This window comes from Hippoglossus hippoglossus, chromosome 3 (genome assembly GCF_009819705.1).
Source record: "Hippoglossus hippoglossus isolate fHipHip1 chromosome 3, fHipHip1.pri, whole genome shotgun sequence".
Taxonomy (NCBI): Eukaryota; Metazoa; Chordata; class Actinopteri; order Pleuronectiformes; family Pleuronectidae; genus Hippoglossus; species Hippoglossus hippoglossus.
Window position 1 is genome coordinate 11,298,359 of NC_047153.1, and position 21,536 is coordinate 11,319,894.

Consider the following 21,536-nt stretch of genomic DNA (forward strand, 5'->3'; position numbering starts at 1 on the left):
CACTACTCCTTAACTGGTTTGGAAAAGTCCAAATCGTAATGGCAATAGTTTAAGAGATCATAAGGTTGAGTTTTTACCTGACTTGACTGGAGAACCCCATTGTCGTAATACAATACATGGTTCCCTCCAAGCCATGTTGATGATGATTGATGATTTCAGGGCTTTATTTCATATCTAGTCTCAGTGCTGGTGATAGAATATAGTGATGTAGGTGCTCTGTGGCCTCATCGATGACCATTCAAGGTATCCTCAAAGGCCCTTTCCTCAAACCACTAATTGGAGCCTTTTTGTTCCACTTGATGAGGTTATTGATTGTTCCATTATAAGGGAGTGTGGCCTGCTACAGACCCTACCTGGTCAGTTGTTTGCATGTCTTGCCTTCCTGTTTGTTGTATTTGTTCTTCATCAATATTTACTTTACTGTGGTTAAGGTGAGGCTTAAGTAAGCTAAACTAAGCTAAGCTTGATGGCAACCAAAATTAGCAAGAAGGAAAGTGAAATATGCCAACAAAAACAGTTTTCAGACATCAACTCCCTAAAATGTCAGGAAAATTGGGTCCAGACATTGGTCTTTCACATTTATAAAATTCAGCAGGAGATTGTCTGGGTCAGTCGCATTTACCACAACCGGACAGTTTCCGGGACAGGAGAGGGGTTATGTCTGGCTAAAGCATGCTAGGGGCTGGACACGTCGTATAAATTCTGCTGTGAACAGCACTATGTTTTTGTTTATAGCATATGAGGTCGTTGACACCAAAAGCTCTCAAATCTATGTTGTTTTTCCAAGTTTATATATTTGCCTGCGCGTTCTTTGTTCATGGCACATATTCACTGTGAATTTTTTAGATATTGCATATCTGCAAGTCGTCTCACGTAATTATTTTCCCTGACAATTTCTTACCTATAATTCTTTTTCTTTTGTCTTTTTTAAAGACATGATGCGTGACAGAAGTATTTCTTGTCTGTTTCACAGATTTGATCTATTAGTTAAGTTATGTCATCTAATGTCAATAAAGACACTCAGAACTCATTCGCACTGATAAATTAATTTCCTCTGTGGCAGCCGAACACGTTACACCAGCCTTCAGAAACTCCTGCCGCTAACCAAACACTTACAGTGTAAGGCTGATTAACTCTGACAGACCCACTGTCGATGAACTTAAAAAATAAATTTACTAGCCTAACAACATTAAGGCTACATACTACCCAAAATGCAACAACGACTGTTGTGACACTGGTACTTGCTCCATCCTAAAAGAACACCAATTTTATTGAATTGACATGCAAATACGGTAAATTTTCTCCCTAGCTGCAAAGAACTCCCAGCAGTTTGTTGTGGAAAAAAATCGCACCCAAGAATTCCTGCTACACATACATGACCAGAGACTGCTGATTTGTAAGCTCCTACTCTAGATTACACGATTGAAACATACCTTGTTTACCAAGTGGCATATTTATCTGTTCATCGTGACATAATGACTGAGCTTGTCAAAGACTTTTAAGTGGCATCCACTACACACACATTTTGCTTCTTGTAGTTTCAAGAACATGTTTTCACACACAAACACCCTGAAAAATGTTAACATGCAAATTCTTATTAGGAATATGCACATATTCTCAGTTGCCTCAATTTGGCATCCCTGCCCCCTTTTTAAGCAGGCACCGCCCCGGCCCTCAGCTGGCTGTGCTCTGCAGTAGCAGGTCTTTCATCCCTCCATCCCTCAATCCGGCCCTGCCCAGTGATTTATAATTCATCTGGGATCCTGCGTCCCTCCACCCCTCTGCACCAGGACAGCATTAACATTCTGTTTGGTCCCCAGCTACTGTGTGTGTGTGTGTGTGTGTGTGTGTGTGTGTGTGTGTGTGTGTGTGTGTGTGTGTGTGTGTGTGTGTGTGTGTGTGTGTGTGTGTGTGTGTGTGTGTGTGTGTGTGTGTGTGTGTGTGTGTGTGTGTGTGTGTGTGTGTGTGTGTGTGTGTGAGATTCCTAGGCCCAGCCAGTGAGGCTCCATTTGGAATGGTTGTTACTGTAGCTGTATGCGTGTTCATTCTGTTCTGGCTCTGCCAGCCTTCCTCTGTCATTGTAGGCATCAGGTTGCTTGTCTGGCTGTCAGTCTGCTTCTTCTAATCTCTGTTTGTTCTCCTTCTCCTCTGTCTTCATAAGTCAGCTGCCCGTCCCTCCTTCTGATCCCTGTGTAATAACAGAAAGCAGTGCGGCAGAATGTTTTAATAGGGCTGCACGATTAATCGTAAAAGTGTAATATCAATTCATACCTCGGCACAATCTCATTTGTAAATGACAACTATTCTCCTGCATTTTCATCAGGGATGTCACCTGCATCCAAACAAGTGCTTGTACTTTCTCCCTCAACAAATTGACAATGCATACGTTACACTGCAGCTGCCGAAACCAGCAGTAAGGAAAATAAACTCAGTGAATAAGGGAAAATTTTTTGAGGACAAATAAAAATGAATTCAGAAGAAATGTGGGAATGTCTAAGAGGGTTTTTGTTTGTAGTGGGTCTGTCCAGGTGTTTGAGAGAAGCACTAGCATGTTACTGTAATCAACCATAAAGTATGTACATTAGCTCAGATTGCAGTATAATCATTACTGAAAGTGAAGAGAGATGTGTTGGTCGCTCAACCTGCTTTGTATGCAAGTAGCTAAGGCCATTTTCAAGCTTGACATACAGGTAAAATCAGGAGAATTGGTGCAGAGTTTACCTGCAGTTTGCTTTTCACACATGCACAACACAGTAGGAGGTTCTCTGCACAGACACGTTCACAACAGCATCAAATCCTCAGCAGTATTCAGGCAAGAGGTGGAGCATGGAGTATTAATTCCGCTCCAGAGATCACGTGATTTTCTTAACACAAGACACTGGTGTCTGCTCTTAACACCAAAAACTCTCTTGACACATTCGTCGTTGTCTTCTACATGTGGGGCTCCGCTATTTTTTTTTTTTTTTCGTCTATCACGCTTAAGAAGCATCATCATTGGTTGTGTTAATTTTTTGATGTCACAGAGAAAGGTTACCAACAGGAACACTGGTGCGATTCCGTCAATGTGCTGCCACGTTCTTGCAGAATATCTTAACGATAAGGGATAATGTTTAACACTGAATGGACCTTCTGCCTCTCACAAATCAACTCTGGAAAATGTTTGGTTATACATGTCCTAGGTCATTTCACTGTCTACCACAGTGAATGAGCTCATGTCTTGTTCTCACGTGACGACAAATAGGAGCAATTAGTGAGAAAGTCAATAAAAGAAGGAGAGAGCTATAAGTGCTTGAGCAAAACAAGTGTACGTTTAAATGTACAAGAGGCAATTAGCCATTGTAATGAAACAAAAATAGCAACAAATAGCAAGGAGATAAAAATGGGCATCACATGTAGTTAGGCCTGCAACAGAAGGAACTTACAGCTGCTACAAACAGTGTTTTTGCATGTGTTCTACTTAAAACTGCTATGGTTTTATCAGGGTTGCATCACGGCATACAGTTTGTTTCAAAAGTGGGATGCTTTTCAGATGTTGGCGGTTTCTACATCAGTCTGTGTTTGTTTGCATGTGTGTGAGAGACATTATGATGCTCATCTGTGGAAAGGTCATATCCACCCTCTGTGCCTCTCTTGCTTTGCCTCTCTCTCACTGTTCATTATCCATCCAGGCTTTCTCCCTGCGCTCTGCATTTATTTTTACCTCCTCACGTAATCCTTAATTAATGTAGATCTAGTCGTCGTGCCTCACATTCTACGACCATACACACTTGCTTGAACACACGCTCATTCATGTTTCCTCCAACGGGCACACACAATCAATCATTTATCTTCTCTGTCAGTCTCTTGCTGGCGCATAATGATCTAGATCAGATGAACACACAAACACATTTTAACATATTGCACACTGTACAATCACAAACTGATTGAGTGGCTCAGGAAGCTAAAGCATTTACCATATAACCATCATTCTCTGAGTTCAATAAGGAATGGGACCTCTTGCACATACCAGCTCTACCTCATTCTCCAGCTGTGTTGAATAGTTTACAAAAATGTGACATTTTCATGATTTCAATTGGTGACTGAGCACACATTTTAGATTAAATTTGAACAAATATGCCTCAAGTTTATTTATTATAAGTTGAAAATTTAAACAAAGTTCAACATTGGAATGGAATGGATCTAAATTCTTGAAATACTTATATATAAATATTTATTACCTCCATCAAGACAGTTTTCACCCCTGTCCATTTGTTTGTTGTTGGTTGGTTTGTTTGATTGTAAGAATGATTACACAAAACCTAAAGGATAATTTACCACGAAACTTAGTGGAAGGATGTGGTATGAGTCAGAGAAGAACCCGGTAAATTTTGATGCGGTTCCAGGAACATTTTCACTCTTTTCCCAGGGGATAATTTGTGCATCCTGATGAAAACAGGCACTGATTTCTATAAGTGTGCAAATTGGTGCATGCCTTGGCTGGGGTTTGCGCTCTACTGAGTGCCATTCTAATTAGTACTTCCTGAACAAAATCTAAATTATGATGTCATAAATGGTTGTCCTCCTGTAAATGTTATATCTTAAGCATTACTTGGAGCAATAGCTCGTTCCTTACTGTCTAGTCTGTACGACAAAAACAACAAGTCAGTGAATTGGCCTTGAGCCCTTTTAGTTTCATAATAAAATGTTGAATGGAGATAACATATGTGAAATTATTTTTGGAAAGCTTGTTGCTAGCTGTCACTACAGTGGTGAAACCAGAACTGAGACTTTTGTACTTCACAAAGAAACCCCAAAGCATGGCCGTGTTGTAAAGCTGTGCTTCCCCTCCAGTGTCTGCCTTAAGCTATAAGCAGCGAACACTCAGTCTTTAATTGACGTCACTGGTATGATTAGTGTAAGAGCCTGAATGCAAGAGGCTGCAAATGCTGTATGAGGAATGGGACAGCACTTCAGGCTGTGCTGGTAACCCCTGGTGCCTTAAATCACATTAAGATGTAGTACATGTTTCTGTCTTTATGAATAGGACCTGGGAGTTGTATGGGTAATTTTTTACTTTTCGTTTAAATCTGTGTATTGTATATTATGATGTCCATTACTCTTACTCTGGAAAGAATATAACCATTAACCATCTGCAGATGACTAATCAGCTATTTGCAGAGTTCATTATTGTTATAATTTTGCTGATCACATCTCGCTTTTATTGAATCTTGCTTTACTGCTTTATTGGTATACATACTTATTTGAGTTGGTAACTAAAGTTGTTGATGATATCATGTTCAGGATTTGGAGGTTTAAATTTATCTTTTATTCAAGGCATAAACATTACCTATGCATTGTCCTATGTTCCCTATTTGTCAATGTTACACTATTGCATGACCTTTTGTAGGCATCAAAATATTTCTAACATAGTTTTTAGAAAGCATAATTGGTTGGTGATTTATTCACCAGATAATTTAGTTTTTATGTAGGTACGGTCGAGATCTGTAATACTTCACCAGAGGTGTAATCTGTGTTCAGGATTTAGTAAGTTTGGAATCCCGTGAATTATTTTTATTTTAACTACATTTCAGTCTGAGATATAAAATCAGTATGTCGTATGTTTCTGTTTGGTTTACATAACTGTGAAGAGCCACCACTGATCATTTCTTTAATCCATTCAAATGACTGGTACTCATTATATGTTGTTTTACATTCCTTCTGTGCTGGAGCAGAATGTTTCATCGTGTTTGAGATGTTTTTTTCGTTGCAGTTAATGTTCTTGCTTCAGGTGTTACGTTGACTAATTCTGACTAAATGTAGCCAAACCTGACACCCTTCTTTCATTGTAGAAAAGACATTGCTTTTTATGCCAGCGATGATAATAAGCACATATAGGACTGTACAAGTGCACAAAGACGCAACGACGTGGCTCCAGTGCGAGAAAGCCATATTAATTCATATTTTGTCTTTCAAAATATGAGTTATAATAGTTCTGTTTTGAGAGAGGGGCTCTGTCTTCATGTTGAGCCATTGAATTTTGTTTTGAACTTCATACAAGGCATAATTTGATTTGCATATGTGATGTAGAAAGGTGATAAGGGTTTCGATTTGAAAGCTTGCAGGACTTAGTCTACATGGCATCAGTAATTATATTTTGTGTGGGTGTAACTTAAAGTGGCAGTTTCGAAGATTTAAGCTCAGGTTGATTTGGTGAACTATTGTGATTTTATTCAAGAAGTCAAGTTATAATTGGCCTTTTTTCCTTCATTCTATGAGCAGCTGTGATCTGATGTTTTGCTGCAGACCTATGAGTCTGCAAAGAGCAGCGCACAGAGAAAGTTGTTGTTTACGTCTCTGAGAAGTCGGAGTTGTGCAGCATGTCGCTTGAAGCTCTTTGACTAACAGCTCACTGTGGCTGCTCCACCTTGTTTCATTACTCCCTGCAATATTTCACACTGATCCACTGTCAAAAAAATGCCAACAATAAATGTTTTGTAGATTAATTTTGGATGAACGATTTGTCAAGTGCTAAGCTCACCATCACATTGCCTTTCCTGTGACTACTTCATAATAAGAAAACTTGTGTTTTGCCACTTGCATGCTTTTAGCGTGAGACCACAACAGTAGGAAATGTTCTATTTGCATTAGCAGTAACTTAATACAGCATTTTCTTCCAGCCACAGGAAGAGAATTAGCTTGTGCAAAACAATATTTAACTGGAGTCCCCCTTGTAAAGAATCGTGTCTGGTAACTAGGACACTTAAAGATAAACTTGCTATTTTGGTGCATTTTGTGCTTTGCTGTGTGATTATGATCCTAATCAGCCTGAGTACATTCCCTGCATGGAAAGATGGGTCAACCAAACATGCTGCTGTTCTTTCCATCACTCCTGCTTGACAACCGCACAGTCAGGGGGTTGGGCATGTGAAAATAAGGCCGAGTTATCCAGAGAACTGGAGCAGATAATGTGGCTTCAGCTGATGTTTGAAGTGTCATTTTTGTTGTTGTGTTTGTGGTGGTGCTGGTTGTTTTGCAATCTTTCACTGATTTCCCTGCTGCATGGTGTGATTACTCCAGTTCTAATGTTTTTAGGACCGTTCTGCTATTTTGCATTGTACAAATTGTCATGCATTGTGACTCCATGCCACTAACTGTGTATTTCTGTAGTATCTATGTTAGAAATGACATTTGTCAGCACATAGGAGGCTGTGAATGAGTGAAACAGCTCGGTTTGGTCAGACGGTGATCCAAAGGTCATAAAGTGATTGAATCCTTGTTGGTTGAGGTTGAAACGTAGAGGCACTCTTTTATCAATTGGTTCCCTCTCTCCGTTCACAGCAATTTCACTAGCTTCTCTGATAGCCCTGCATCTGTCTCATCCTTGAGTTGCTAGGCAACAGGCTTTCCGTGTGTGTGTGTGTGTGTGTGTGTGTGTGTGTGTGTGTGTGTGTGTGTGTGTGTGTGTGTGTGTGTGTGTGCGCGTGCGCGTGCGCGCTGACACGTTGCTGTGGCAATGTCAGGCTTTTGCCAGTGAGAGGAGAGAGGGAGAGATTGAGAATAAAAAGAGAGGCAGATGAGAGAGAAGTACTCAGAGAGGAGAGGGGGAAGAAATGAGAATGAGTCAGAGCACTGATGAAGCTGAGGGATTGGAGAGGAGAGAGCTAAAAAAGCACTAGATTGTCTCTGGCCTTTCCTGTAGCCTAGCTGCACTTATACATATAATGTTATATATCTATATCTATATACATCTATATATACAGGCCTGCAACTATCTTAGTGAGGTCACTGGCAAAGACGGTATGATTTACCAGACTGGCAGGCAGGCAGGCAGTAAGCACAGAGCTCTTATTGGATGGAACAGAGAGGTATAAGGGAGAGTGAACGTGCTCAGAATAGGAAATCAGAACAAGTGATTGGATTCCTCCCCACATCTCACTCCTCTCTTGCTGTCTGGCTAGAGCCTTATGGATAATGGAACCACTCCCACTTACTCACATTTCAAATATATTTTTGTCATTTCCAAATGCCCTTGTGTTTCACCTGCCGCTCATATCGATATTTAACCATAAGGACATTTTATTGAGTAGGAAAATAAATCGAATATTGACATACTATTGAACCCAAAAACTTTTGTTTTGCTGAAATACAAACTAAAACACAAGTTGGTAGGCTAGCATTCTAAACCCTCCTGTTTCCCAAAAGCAGACTTGTGGAGGAGCTTGGCCCCCACCCTCCAGAAGTATAGATAATCTCTGTTCTTTGATTCAATGCTATGCACACAGCAATTCTGCTCTTTTCTTGCTGCTTTTGAAAGCACACAGTTCTCGTCTCGCATAATGCAGCTTTCCTCCGAGTGCTTGTGTATGTGTTAGCACACATGTTTGTGTGTGTTGCTCTCCTCTTTCCCTACACAGGTTTATAATGAAGTGAATGGGCCCAGGTCAGGGACTGAGCAGCCAAGCTGGGCTCTGGTTGCCAGGATACAGCAGCCAAGCCCGGCTGGTTTATTTGCACACCAAACAGGCTAGTTAGCTGCTGCTGCTGTCCTGTAGACCGTTTTCCTGCATAACATGTCAATAGATTTCCATGGGCACTACTGGGTAAACACACAATTTATGGTATAAATTTGACATTACAATCACAAGAATTTGCCTAATGTTATTCTTGAAGTCAGGTCAAGACCACATACTTAGCCTGATGACTTCTGGATCTGTTGGAATAAAACTAGTTTTTGCAGCATTACACTTAATCTTTAATTAGAATGAGGAATACAGAGGGAGAAAATGGTTCACAACTACGGATGACACCTGAACATTGAAAACATGGTCCAGTCCCCATCCACATAAAAACACATTGGTAGCTAGTGAGAGGTTTGAGGCAAACACTAGCAATCCAGAGACGTGTGCTGGAGTAGCACACGTCTACAATAAATTACAATCTTTCCCCTGCCATAGCCTGAGGGTAGGTGGGCGCAATGCAAAAAAAAGAAAAAAATATATTATTTACCTAATTTATGTGCACTTGTTTCATTTGAACTCGGTGTGAGAGCCTCGGCTGCAGCAGTCTCTCTCTGCTTTCTGTTTCACCCCATGTGTCTTAGCCTCTCCACAGTCTCTGTCCTTCCCACACAAACACAGAGGCGAGGGGAGCAGAGAAAGAGACAATTTCGTTAGGTTAAGTGCAATAAAAGCTTTCCAACAAGTGTTATAAATCCCTCTAAAACCAGAAGTGGACAGACATGGAACCCAATCGTCTTGAGTGTTAGCCTTTTTAAACTCACCTGTCACAAGTTGTACATTTTACCACCTTCATATAACTTATGTGTAATAGTGGGTGATGCCTAAACAGAACACAACAGGCTGTGTCAGTGTGTCTGGTTGATATTATGTTTTTGTAGCCTTAGCCTGTAGTTTAAGGGACTGGAAGTACAGTACCTTGATGTAAATAAATTACAGTTGTATGCAGAATGTGATAAAAACATTGGCTTTTGACTACCCGTGTGTTTTTAGCTGTTAGCCATTAGCTTGTGGCACAGAAAATATCGCTGCAACATTTGTGTTGGATGCTTATTAACTAAGTTAAATATTTAAGTATTATTGTAGCAACACAGATTAATAGCTCCGCTAAGGAAGCTCTTACCCCTGTCCATTTGTTTGTTGGATTGTTAGTTTGTTTACAAGAGTATGCATAAATAACAGATTACCATGAAACCTGGTGGAAGTATGCAGTATAGATTTGGGAAGAACTCATTAAAGTTTGGTTTGGGGGCAGTTCCAGGATTCTTTTATTCACTTTCTTTAACACTGCAGCGTTTTTGTGTTCTTTATTTTGTTGACATTTTCACAAATTTAAGGTGATGACTTTCCAAAGGGTGTAGAACTTGGCCTGAGAAAAGAATGAACTGAAGTTGACTCATAAACATCTCTGGTATGAGGACACTTTGACCTATATAACATTTGCTCCTCCATCTCTGTTTATATGCGTGAGCCATAGCGCATCTGTTAACCAACACCAAGCTATCAGTTGTCTGGCTGTCATAGAGTGTGCTGCTGATTTGTGTCTGATTGTGCAATAGGCAACAAGGTTTGTGCACACAACACACATGAGCAGACAGACAGACGGAGAGCAACGTGCCCATCCCTCTATGCAGCTGCTGTGTTGTTCAGCTGTTCGTGTGGAACATTTGAGGTGTGTTTTTGTGTGTACAGTGAGAGTCATGAGTTAGGAGTGGCATGGGGTTTGCGCAAACAGCTTTTCATCTCTGCACCTTCACTTCCTTTATGTGCATTAACATATCTGTTTTCCTGTTGCTGTATTTTATTATGTATGGTAGAAAAAGGTCCATGAGCCGTGCGTGAGGTCACTTCATTCAGTATTAGTTTAGCAAATGTCTTAAACAAATATCTCTAAACCATACCCTAGGATTTTAATCCATCCTGTCAAAATACATTAATGAATATAACATTAAAATGCTTAAAAGGATTAAATCTAAAGCTGAATCTGCCAATATTAGATGTGTCCGCTTTTATTCCTATTCATAGTTTATAAGGACTGACTCTGTTATTGAATCTGCTTTTGGGGCCACTACCAAAATCAGTTTCACTAGTTGTGAAATTGTTTGACACTTACAAGATAATTTAGATAGGTTTTAAAATTACTACACGTTGTCCTAACTTCAAGGCGGCCTTAATGTAATGTGTTTGAGAAATTAAGTACGCTTGTACTATGACGTCCCCATGTAAGTGTGTGCCTGTGGTGTGTGTAAGTGCGTCTGTGAGTGTGCACACAGTATGCTGCAATATGCTGAAGCGTTGGCCTCTGTCTGACCGCAGAGGGAGTGGCTCAGAGGATGGAGAGGATGCTACAGGAGAATGAAGAGAGAAAGTAACGGGGCACAGAAAGAAAGGCGTGTGTGCATTTATGCAAGAGACAGGGAGAGTGTAATGGAGAGTTGTACTCGCAGGTCCTGTCCTTTGTTTGGAAGATATTCTTTCATTGGCTCACCTCTTACCAACTCCTCTCTGCAGTCATCATCTCGACGGCCAGGTTTAACTTGATTGACGTCACATATAAAACATTAAAACTCAACGTGGCTGTTCCTCTGTGTTAGGGTTAGGGTTAGGGTCAGGGCACGAGTATTATCAAGAGATGTGGCCATAGTCTGTGGGTCATTCAAATATAAAACCTGACTACCGTGTTTGAAAATGTACTTAAATAAATATTTATATTTTTTATTTTTATATTGTTTGTTTGTTTTCGTTTGGATTACGCAATAACTATACAAACTATTTCCATGAAATTTTGTGAAGGGGGTGGGTAATGACCCAAAGAAGAACTCACATAATTTTGATGTGGATCCTGAGCTTTCGTTAAGATTGCAAGATTGGTTTCCACCAATTTCCCAGAGCATTATGGATGTATATCTAGATGGAAAAAGTATTGAGGGGACTAATATCAGTGTGTCCAATTTGGTGTGGTTTGAGTTTTCTTTTAAGGAGACTGTTGGACCTTGGCTAAGGTCTGCACTCTTCTGAGTGCTATTCTAGTAATAATAATGTTATGTGTTAATTCCCCACAAGTGCACTAAGTTTTTCCTATCACGTCAACCTCACAATACAGCCTTGCTTTGTTTTGTATTTGGTGGCTGTCAAGAAACAGGATACTGGCCTAGAAAGTTCACTTCCTCTGCTGCTCATTACAATTACCTGTAAGCTTGTGATTTGCCACTTATCTTCTTGCAAATGTGTACAAACCCAACCTTGTGGTTTTCATTAGATGCACAAAGGAAATTAAGTAGCCTGGTGGTCTTGGCTCATGTTGAAAAGCAGTTGATGTGAAAGTGTACGTGCATGTTGACCAATAGGGACATAATGTAAAATATGTTAAATGTTTAAAGGGTCATAGAGTACATGGTTACAAAAGTGCTGCTATCACGCCAACTATTTTCATCGTACTGGCAACAGCAGAATAAATAATTAAAGGCAGATTTTTTTTTATTATTATTGTATTTGTTGTTTTTGTAAATGTTTAATGGTGTCATGTTTTTCCAGCCTAAATTCTTACATTCATGATTCAAAGCATTGTGTGCACTCTAATCCTGCTTAAGTGTTTTCAACATTTTGGCAACATTTTCATTTACAGTTTAAATAAAAAAGTAAAGCTCTGGAGAACACATGATCAGATGCAATGCTGCTTGACCACATCACAAAAGATATATTTTTCTATTGTTGATAAACTTAGTTTTACATGAACAAATTGGTTCAAACAGTCATATACACACAAATACACATATGGAACTACTCAAGTATTTATTGGTAACAACACTTCACTGAGTGAAACACACACACACACACACACACACACACACACGCACAAAGTCAGTCGCACACTGTTAGCAGATGTTGTGTGTCTTTTGATTGGGATGGAATTACAAAGGAAATGAGGCCTGTGGTTTTCAACAGGGTTTCCTCTCTATAACTGTACCTTTTGTGCGACTAGGAGTTTGCAGACATAATTTTCCTGTATTTCGCATGTCAGCGAAATATTCAGTTGCTATATCCGCCCATCATAGTGGTCCCAAAATACTGCTGAGATTATTGTTCTAGAAGCCCAGCTGACCCAGTTTAAGGTGTGTGTGTGTGTGTGTGTGTGTGTGTGTGTGTGTGTGTGTGTGTGTGTGTGTGTGTGTGTGTGTGTGTGTGTGTGTGTGTGTGTGTGTGTGTGTGTGTGTGTGTGTGTGTGTGTGTGTGTGTGTGTGTGTGCAAGGTTTGTTTGGTTCTGAGAGTAGTTGATCTTCCCTTCCACTTTGTTTGATGTGGTGAAGGTGGGAGTTTAGGAGATGTTGAAATGAACCTCACAGTAGTACCGAATGGGGAATAACAATGAGCCATAGGAGAGAGGAAGGGGGGTGTGGTTTGCTGCGTCTCATGTGTCTCTCTTTCCATTTACCAGAAAAGGGGGAGCAGTACATCCTCTGTAGTTGTGTGCCTCTCCGGTTGGTTGGCTGGCTGGCTGGCTCGGTGGCTGTCTTGACTTGACTGACTTGACTGGAGGGATATAAATAGCAGTCTTTGAGTAGGATAACTGCGGAGGGAAAGAAAGGGGGGATGGGCGGGGACATGTAAGTGGCGCTAGGGAAGATAGGAGTGCCAGTGTCTCAGAAAAAATAATGCAGCCATGGTCTCATCTGTTCAGTCACTCAGTCAGTCACAAGGATGATTATACTTGGACGCACTCAGAAGAGAAAGTGCATTATGGAGGGGAGAATTGAAGGGATGGAATGTATGATTAATTCATGGCCCTGTGAAGCTGAAGGCCACGCTTCATGAAAGAAGGCAGTTGGTAGTAATGCACATGTTTTGTACATGCACAAAGCAAAATAGAGAATGAGAACACAGAGCACATATGATACTTCAGAACCCTCTGTTGTTTAAGGTCTTGGAGACAATGGTCAATGTTGTTGGCTCACTATGTTGGGGGATACCTTGAATCAGGATGGGGTGAAGTTCACAATTACAAGGGACGGCTGTCTTCGAGAAGCTAATTGCCAGTCACGTTCCTGGAGTCATTCCTCAGCTGTTCCTAGTTCACTCAGTAGCTGACAACCTTGGTGTTATGCAATATCTAACATTTTGTGTCCTGGTCTGTCATACATTAAATCCAGTGTATCAATGCTTTGGTTGAAGTATAGCTGAGGTGCTTAAAAACTTCCACATATTACAAAGCATGTTTTTAAGTTCTTTAGGCAGATGTGCTACAGCAGCAACCTAGCCTGCTGTCCTCCCTCTCAACTGCTCTTCCTCAGGAGCAAGGGTGTAATGGTTGAAAATAGAGTGCTTGATGTACCGCTAATGGCTGCATTGTCTGGCAGTGTGTAAATGTGTTTTCAAAGAAACCTAGTGGCCAGGTGCTAACCTCTCGCCCCCATCTCTTTTTCCCCTTTCTCTTTGTTCCAGACGGTTGATGACGATGCAATGGCAGCGTGAATGAAGCTTGGCGTGGGGAGAGCTGAACGATGCCCAAAGGTGGGGGTTCTAAAACCCCCCAGCTGGACCACTTCCCACTCAACACCGACATGGTGGAAAAGCAGGGTGGGAAGAAGGTAAGACTGGACAAACACACACACACTACCCACTAACCAAATGCATGTATACAGATAAAATCCCAGTGTGTGTTAACTGATGGACACATGAGGGGATATTATTTACATTATCTCAAACACAATATGAATTCGCTCTTGCCACAGCATCATTGTATGTCATGGCCTTTGTAGTAGCCCAATTTCAACCTACAGCTGTAATTTACTCGACAGAAACATGTTATCAATGAACAGTTATCAACATCATATCATGGTACCAAGAACAAACTGGATGCTGTGGTTGTAGAGTTCACCATTAGTTACCCAGACTGTGGCAGCCCGCCATATTCTAATCTGTCCTGCCACACTTTCATAATGAACCCAAAAGTTTTTTTCCCTTCCCATAATAACATAAGACATCTCTAACTTTGTGTTTTGCTACATCACTGCATTTCATAGCTGTGTGCAGTGCTATTTGCAGCACTATTTGCTGTATGCTCGCTCGCACCATGGTCCACAGCGTTTTAACCATCCACGCAGTTGGACCTCATAGTTTCATGTACGCAACTGCAAATGGGAATGAATGCAGTTCTCTCTTTAATGCCAGATTTAATGTTTCGCTCTTTAGTCTGTGTACCTGTCGCAGAATCTGTTGCACATAAGAGTGACCTTAATGCGTGTGCACATAGTTAGTTCATATTTCCTAACTTTTCCAAGACCACCTTATGACACACTCATGCATGAACTATTGGCTACGGATTAACAGTTTTTGTGTCCTTGAAATTCAGGCAAAACCTTTTTACAGGATTTATCAGCCATATTTAGGAGCAACTACAGCAATGTTGGCAGGTTATGACATATTCAGTCTTGACATGTTTGGAAGGAAGCATATCCTTAATTTGACACAGGTACGGTCATGTTGTTTGCAGTGGAGCAAAGTGTGAGGCGCAGCTTGATGATGTCACTGTGTGTGCCAACTGTTAAGCTACAGGCAGCAGCACCAAGAGGCAATGAGAGGAGAGGTAGGGCTTATGCAGGCATGGATTTACAGCCCTCTGCAAAGGATTGCATCAGACTCTGGCATGGAGGAAGGGAGGGAGGGAACGAAGAGCACAGGGGCGGGTGGAAAATGGAGTGAGACAAAATGAGCAGGCATTGCTAGGAGACCACAAAACAGGGTGTCTAATGAAGGCAGATCTGAGGAAAGTCTCAATGTCAGAGCTGTCGTTAAATTGAATTCACAAATGAACAACATGAGATAAGGTTCTTAGTTATTTTACCATTTTCTTCTATTTACTTCCAATTCAATAGGTGCCAAGTAGAACCAAGTTCTAAATTGTCGGTCATCTATTTTTTTTCTCTCCCTCTTCCCCAAATCTTGCTCTCCCTTTCCACATGGCAGGTGTGTGCAACATGCTTTTGTGTGAATTGTGGGTTCTCTTGTAGAGGCCTTTGTGTAGGTAGGGGAGATACAGACAGCGATAGGAAAGGAGAGAGAGAGAGAAAGGGAGAGCGAGATCGGCTGACTGTAGCTGACAGTGTTTGTCTCTACTGTACCATGACATCATAGTCTTATGACTCGGGCAGGGCAGGGGGAGGAGTTCACAGAGTCGCCACATAATGGAAAACCTGCCCTGAGGGTAGAAAGAGATGAGTAGGGGACAGAAGGTAGGACTGAGAAATTAAAAGAAATAAAGGGAGCGTGTGTTCATTGTGTCTGACCTGCTCCTGTATCTCCTTATGAGAATTTAAACCCTCTGTAAATAAAGCATCATGATTCAACGTATCTGGACCTTGCAACAAAATACTCCATTGTTTGTACACTTACGCTTTGTGGCCAAATATTTAGGATTAAGAAAATCAACAAAATAAAAACAATATCTGTTCAGAGAAGAGTTTTAGCTCCACATCATAAATAATCTCTCTCTATATCAATACACCTGAAAAGGCATATCACATGACAATTCCCCTACACTGAGCATGAGTAAATAGGAAGCTGATTGTCTATTCTGCAGTTGGTTGCTTAGTTGCAGGAAATGCTACAAACAAGCAAAATAAACTTACTGAAAGTAAGGGTTGGCAAAGCTTATAATGTATTATCCATGTTTATTTATTATTCCTGTTGCATTCAACACTTCACAGAAAAATTAACATGGTGTCTATGTCATTGTCTCCAAAAGTCTCCGTTTCTGCCTGTCCAGATTGAAATGCAAACTCAAGAGTTTTCAAAGTAAAACAAGGCTAGCAGGATTTTGATTGAAGTTTAAGAGGTTTGAAAACTACAACATATTAGTACTTTGATATTCTACTGAATTGAAGCATGTTGCATTTACACATAATGTAATTGTTAAAAGGCACAACAATATTTTACGTATCAGTAATCATCTTATCATTATTGATTTAAAGATGTCTTAGCTTTATAATTGTGAATGATACTTTTTTAGGGTCAGAAACACGTCTGTGTTTTTTTGTGTTTAATATAGTGTGCATTGGATAAGTCTAATTCCCCAGGATATATCCTGACCTGGTAACATTTTTGTAGTGTCCTATAGCATATCTATGACATTATCACTTTGAGTTTTAGAAACCTATGCTAGGCATTTTAGTATTTACATTATGTGGACAAAGCACAAAGCAGCTCCTTCTGTTCTTTGGTTCTAACTGTTGTAAAGCTGCTAGTCAGGATAAGCAAGTCATTATCACTATCATATTCCAGTACAACAAAGAAACCTGTTGAACAAACACATAAGTATTTACATCTGTTGATAGCACATACAGTTTGGCTTGTGATTGTTTCCAGCAGCTGTAGACCACAAAGCTGAGTTGGCGTCAGTGTTGCCTCCTCTCCCTGTGCCTTGCTGTTTGTGCTGCGGCCAGAGAGCCAGGAATGTAGGAGGAAAATCCATTGAAAAGTTTTGCTTAGCAAAGTCCGTAATGGAAAGAAGAGTCAGGGCAGAGAACGGCACTTAATTCAGGAGTGATCAATGGTCTTTAACTCTTAACCATGCCTTGCACAGTGTTCTTCATGTTCTGATTTGTCTCCTTTACAGGATAAAGTGTTGTCAAACAAGACGCCCAAGTTGGATCGCAGTGATGGGGTTAAAGAGATGAAAGAAAAGGCCCCTAAAAGGAAGCTGCCCTTTACTGCTGGAGCTAATGGAGACCAGAAAGATTCTGACTCAGGTAAGAGATTTTGGCATATGTATACGTCCCACCACCATGTGGGTATCAAAAAAGAAATGGGAGTTATTGCATCACATCCACTAAAGCTGGCAGGAAGTTTTTAGCTATTCCTTGTGATAGGGGGTTGGGCTTTTAAGTGAAAGAGCTCCCAGCTCCTGGTTCAAGTCATTTGTGTGTCTGTGGCAGACCCAAGGAGTTTGTTCCTGCAATCACAGTCAGAAAGGAGAAGACGACCACACAAAATCATGATCCAATTAAGTGGGGATTTGTGTAACGTACAGGTCTGACCAGGTCTGGCTTTGGTAAGGCTCCGGCTTTGTGTTTTCTTTAATTAGGGAGAGAAGGACTACTGCTCGTGCTTGTTTGACTTTGGGCTTTAAGGGTTCAGGATTTAGTTTGTTGATAATGGTCCAGCTCAGAGGCTTTGGTAACAGCCTTCATCATCAGCATTGGCTGAGTTGCTACATTGGTTTATGTTCAGCGATTAGAGATGGAAAAAGACTTTCCATTCCAGGCTGGAGTGGAAAACTAAAAGTGTGTGTTGCACCAAATGACTGTTATGGTTTGGGGTCATGCATTTTCTCGACATGTGGGTTTGTGTGTAATTTTCTGTGTAGCGCAAGGGAATTGTGAATAGGTGAAATGTTTGATTGAGAAGCTGTATCTTAAATATAAATACAGACCATTTATCTTGCTTCCTCACTACTTTAATTGTAACTCTTGAATTCCTGTCGTGTTTTGGGCATGTCATTGCCGTTTGCACGCTTATACTTGTATTTCAAGATGATTTATTATATCCTCAAGAGTAGTGTGTTCCTGTTGTATATTATGATTATTATTTTATTCTAATTTGCTGGGTTCATCTCATTTACCTGTTGGCTTTCTCAGACTGTTTCTCAGTCTGTAGCTTCTGGGAGAATGAGAGTAATACCAACCCTCCCCCCTCAGTAAAGAAAGGTGTGAACTTTCGTCTCAGGAACAATAGCAGGACAGTCTGTTAGTATGCTAATAGTGTGGTCTGTTATTCGATGGGGCCATATGGTTGTTCAGGCCTTGACTCTCATCTCTCTGCAACATATTCTCAAAAGAAGTTTCTACCACAGAAGCCTTGAAATTTCCAGGCCTCATGCCACTGTTGTTTATTAGGGTGGATTGCAACACAAAATCGTATATAAAAGCTGTGGCTAGGCTAATGCTTGGTTGGAGAATTTGCTCAGTATCAATGCCATACTTTCCTCAACTGTGTGTTGAGTCGTTGTTGTTGTATAACTGTGTTGTATAATCTGACTTTGTTGTGTCGCCTTTCATGTTCTGACCCTGCTGGGTCAGCGTCTAGCTGCTCTGCAAAATTTCACACCTCTGATACATCACAGCACCCACCCCCCTTGCGACCTTACCCCACTACACGATCTCCTTTCTGCTGTGGCTTTGGCTGTTCGAGATTAACTACGACCATGTGGCAAAGTATCATATACCAACAATATTTTCTACAATCTTGTCCTTGCTAACATCGGTATTTAATTTATTATACGTTCATGTAGTTAGGGGAAATAAAGTGCTGAACAGTTAATGTAACGTTTATTATAGACCAAGTGATTGTGTTTTATTTTCTTTCCTTTTTATTAATCAGTTGGTTTTTCTGTTCAATGAGTTGATATGTTAGATTTGTGGTTGCTTCACAATAACCAGGCATAATGGAGTAGGAAAAATATCTGGAATCAAGTCACCACAGGCAGATTTCTCACTGTGTAGCTCTTAAATCCTGTCCAATCACTTTTCATTAAATTTAGCTTTTTATTTTAGCCTCTCTAAAACGTTTCAGCTGTGTTCTGTATATTTTTTGGTGTTTCGGGAAATTGTCTTCTGATGAATACAAAATAAGAGTTCTTCTCTAGCCTGAGCTTGGGCTAATTTTAAATCAGCATTGCTTACTCGCTCTGCCAAGTAGGTTTGTTTGTTTGTTTGTCTTTTAGTCAGCAGCATTACAGAAAACTACTTGACAGATTACCATGAAACTTGGTAGAAGGATGCAGTATGTGTCAGGGGAGATCCATTTAATGTTGGTGCGTTTGCTTGCTGTGAATCCTGCAGAGGATCTCCTGTTGTGTACTTATATTGGCTCCTCTGGACTTTATCAGGACTAGGAGGGCCAGGTGGAGAAAGTTCACAGAAACTCTGGACGCTCTCACTCGGACATTTTTGCATTCACACATAAAGCCCCTGCGGAGAAAGTCCAGAGGATCTCTGGAGTTCAGTGCATGTCTTAAAGCAGTTTATGGGTGTGTGAAATTTGGTGCAGCTTAATTGAATTTAAGGGACTGTTGGCCTTGGTGGAGGTATGTACTCTACTGAGTTCCCTTCTAGTTTCTATATCCTGTACAACAATTCTAATGTTGTTTGTGTGCATTGCTATCAAATCAGCCTCTGATTAGCATGCACATGGAAGGTGCCTGATTTGTGTTTACAAATATTACAAGTACCTACTAGCAAACTAGAGAAGTGACAGGAGTATGTATTGACTGTATGCCTCTGAATAGTAAACAGCAGATGATTTGAGATGAGGTTAATCACATCCCTCAGAACTACAGCTCTCATCATTTTGCAGAATCGCCAAGCTTCCCTTGACCTCCTCATGAGGAGCGTTAGACAGCAGCATTCTTCCTTCCTGAGGTCATCCTCCCCTTGTCCTCTTCACCACCACTTTCCACAACAGCAGTTAGACTTCAGGGATAGATGCTAGAACAGTCTTGTCAGATAACGACAACGCCCACACTAAAGATGGATAATTCTGAAAGTGCTGTTTACTCGTGAAAACCGCCAGCGTTTTCAGGTCATTTTTGTGGACATCAATGATGCACCAAAACAAAGGAAAAGGAACAAAATATTTTCTTCTTGCACCTACTTGTCTTTTTATTTGGAAACAACCTAATGTTGTGTTTGTTGAGACCATACAGACCGTTTTGTTGTGTTGGAGTCAACCGGTCATCTATTAGTCACTTGGCAGTTAGTCAAGTTTTAAGCTCCTTAAACCTAAGGATGTGCTGCCATCAGTTTTTGTTGTTGTTCAGACTATTAATTTGAAATGGTTGCTTTTCTGTGTGGGTTTGTAGTATCTTTATTGAAGAGCGTTATCTTTCAGTTTGAGAGCAGGACTTGCAAGCAGATATTTTTTTGTTTGGACAGATTTCCTGCGCTCCAGCTTCAACCGACTCCAGTTCGACTATAAACTCCCCCCTCTTCATATTCGAATTTTGAATAAAAAGTGACGGCTCTAATATACAGAAGGCCAAAACGAATCCGCCAAACAAATCTTATCAATTTGCTGTTGTGTGGTCTACGTCATGTGCTCTTTTTGTGTCACTTTACCCTCCTTTGTGCTTTCTTTTGTGTTATTGCAGCCTCTCCTATTGGTTCTTTTTGTCGGTACAGTAGTGACGGTCATGTTTTGTTAACGTAAGCTGAGCCATGTATAGAGGTTTGCAAAAGGAGCCTGCACGTCCGTCCGTCCCCCCGGCAGATTATAACATACAGAGATGTGTCTTTCTGACTCCCAGACTCACTCTGAATACAACCAGAAGACAAAAGCTATACACTCATTGCCTAACTGATTCAAACAATATTTAACACATGTGCCAGCTGGACAGAGAGGACAGACACAGCTTTATACACCACTATGTTCATTACATATATTTGTGAGTCTCTCTTGCTCAATACAAAGCATTGACAAAACATCCTGTTGGCCACTTCCTGCCTCTTCTCTCTTAACTTCCTGTTTATGCAACCTTTATGAGTCCCTAAACAGAACACGTTTTTTTCTTCTCAGTCCAACGTGCCTTGGTCAGAGATACCTGGTAGGACTGGTTAGAGGGGTTCTTCTTGTTGTTGAGTTTGTTGGCTAACTGAACCAGACACTCTCTTTGTTTTGAGATTGGCTAACACTAAAGGATTGTCTGCCTGCCATATCAAAATCTAACTCTATTATAGCTTGACATCTATGTTTGATGTGGTCCCCTCCCACAGTTGAGGTAGGCAGTCTATTCACGGCCTGACTCTCCCTAGCTAGCTTGCGTTCCTTTTTATATTCTCTTTTTCGCTTATCTTGTTAGTCAAGTTTCATGCAGTGAGGAGAGTTAGGTTTCAACCCTGTCTGTAAGCTGAGCAATATCATTTTACTGAGCCAAACAAAGGCCACAGCAGTGTTCCCTAAATGGACAACCAACTGCCACACTATATGAGACACAACGTTGTGCAATTGTTCATTTGTGTGATTCAGTAATGCACATGTGATGTGTATTTT

General features: G+C 40.7%; 1 protein-coding gene across 2 annotated transcripts in view; it reads left to right on the forward strand.

The window, feature by feature from the left end:
- Positions 1-21,536, forward strand: part of ankrd11 (ankyrin repeat domain 11) — a 93,896-nt gene that overhangs the window by 54,894 nt on the left and 17,466 nt on the right. For both annotated transcript variants that reach the window (XM_034570712.1, XM_034570720.1), the window contains exons 3-4: positions 13,935-14,080; positions 17,107-17,239. In XM_034570712.1, the coding sequence (XP_034426603.1) occupies positions 13,994-14,080; positions 17,107-17,239 (220 nt within the window). In that variant the 5' untranslated portion in view covers positions 13,935-13,993. The remainder of the gene's footprint in view (positions 1-13,934; positions 14,081-17,106; positions 17,240-21,536) is intronic.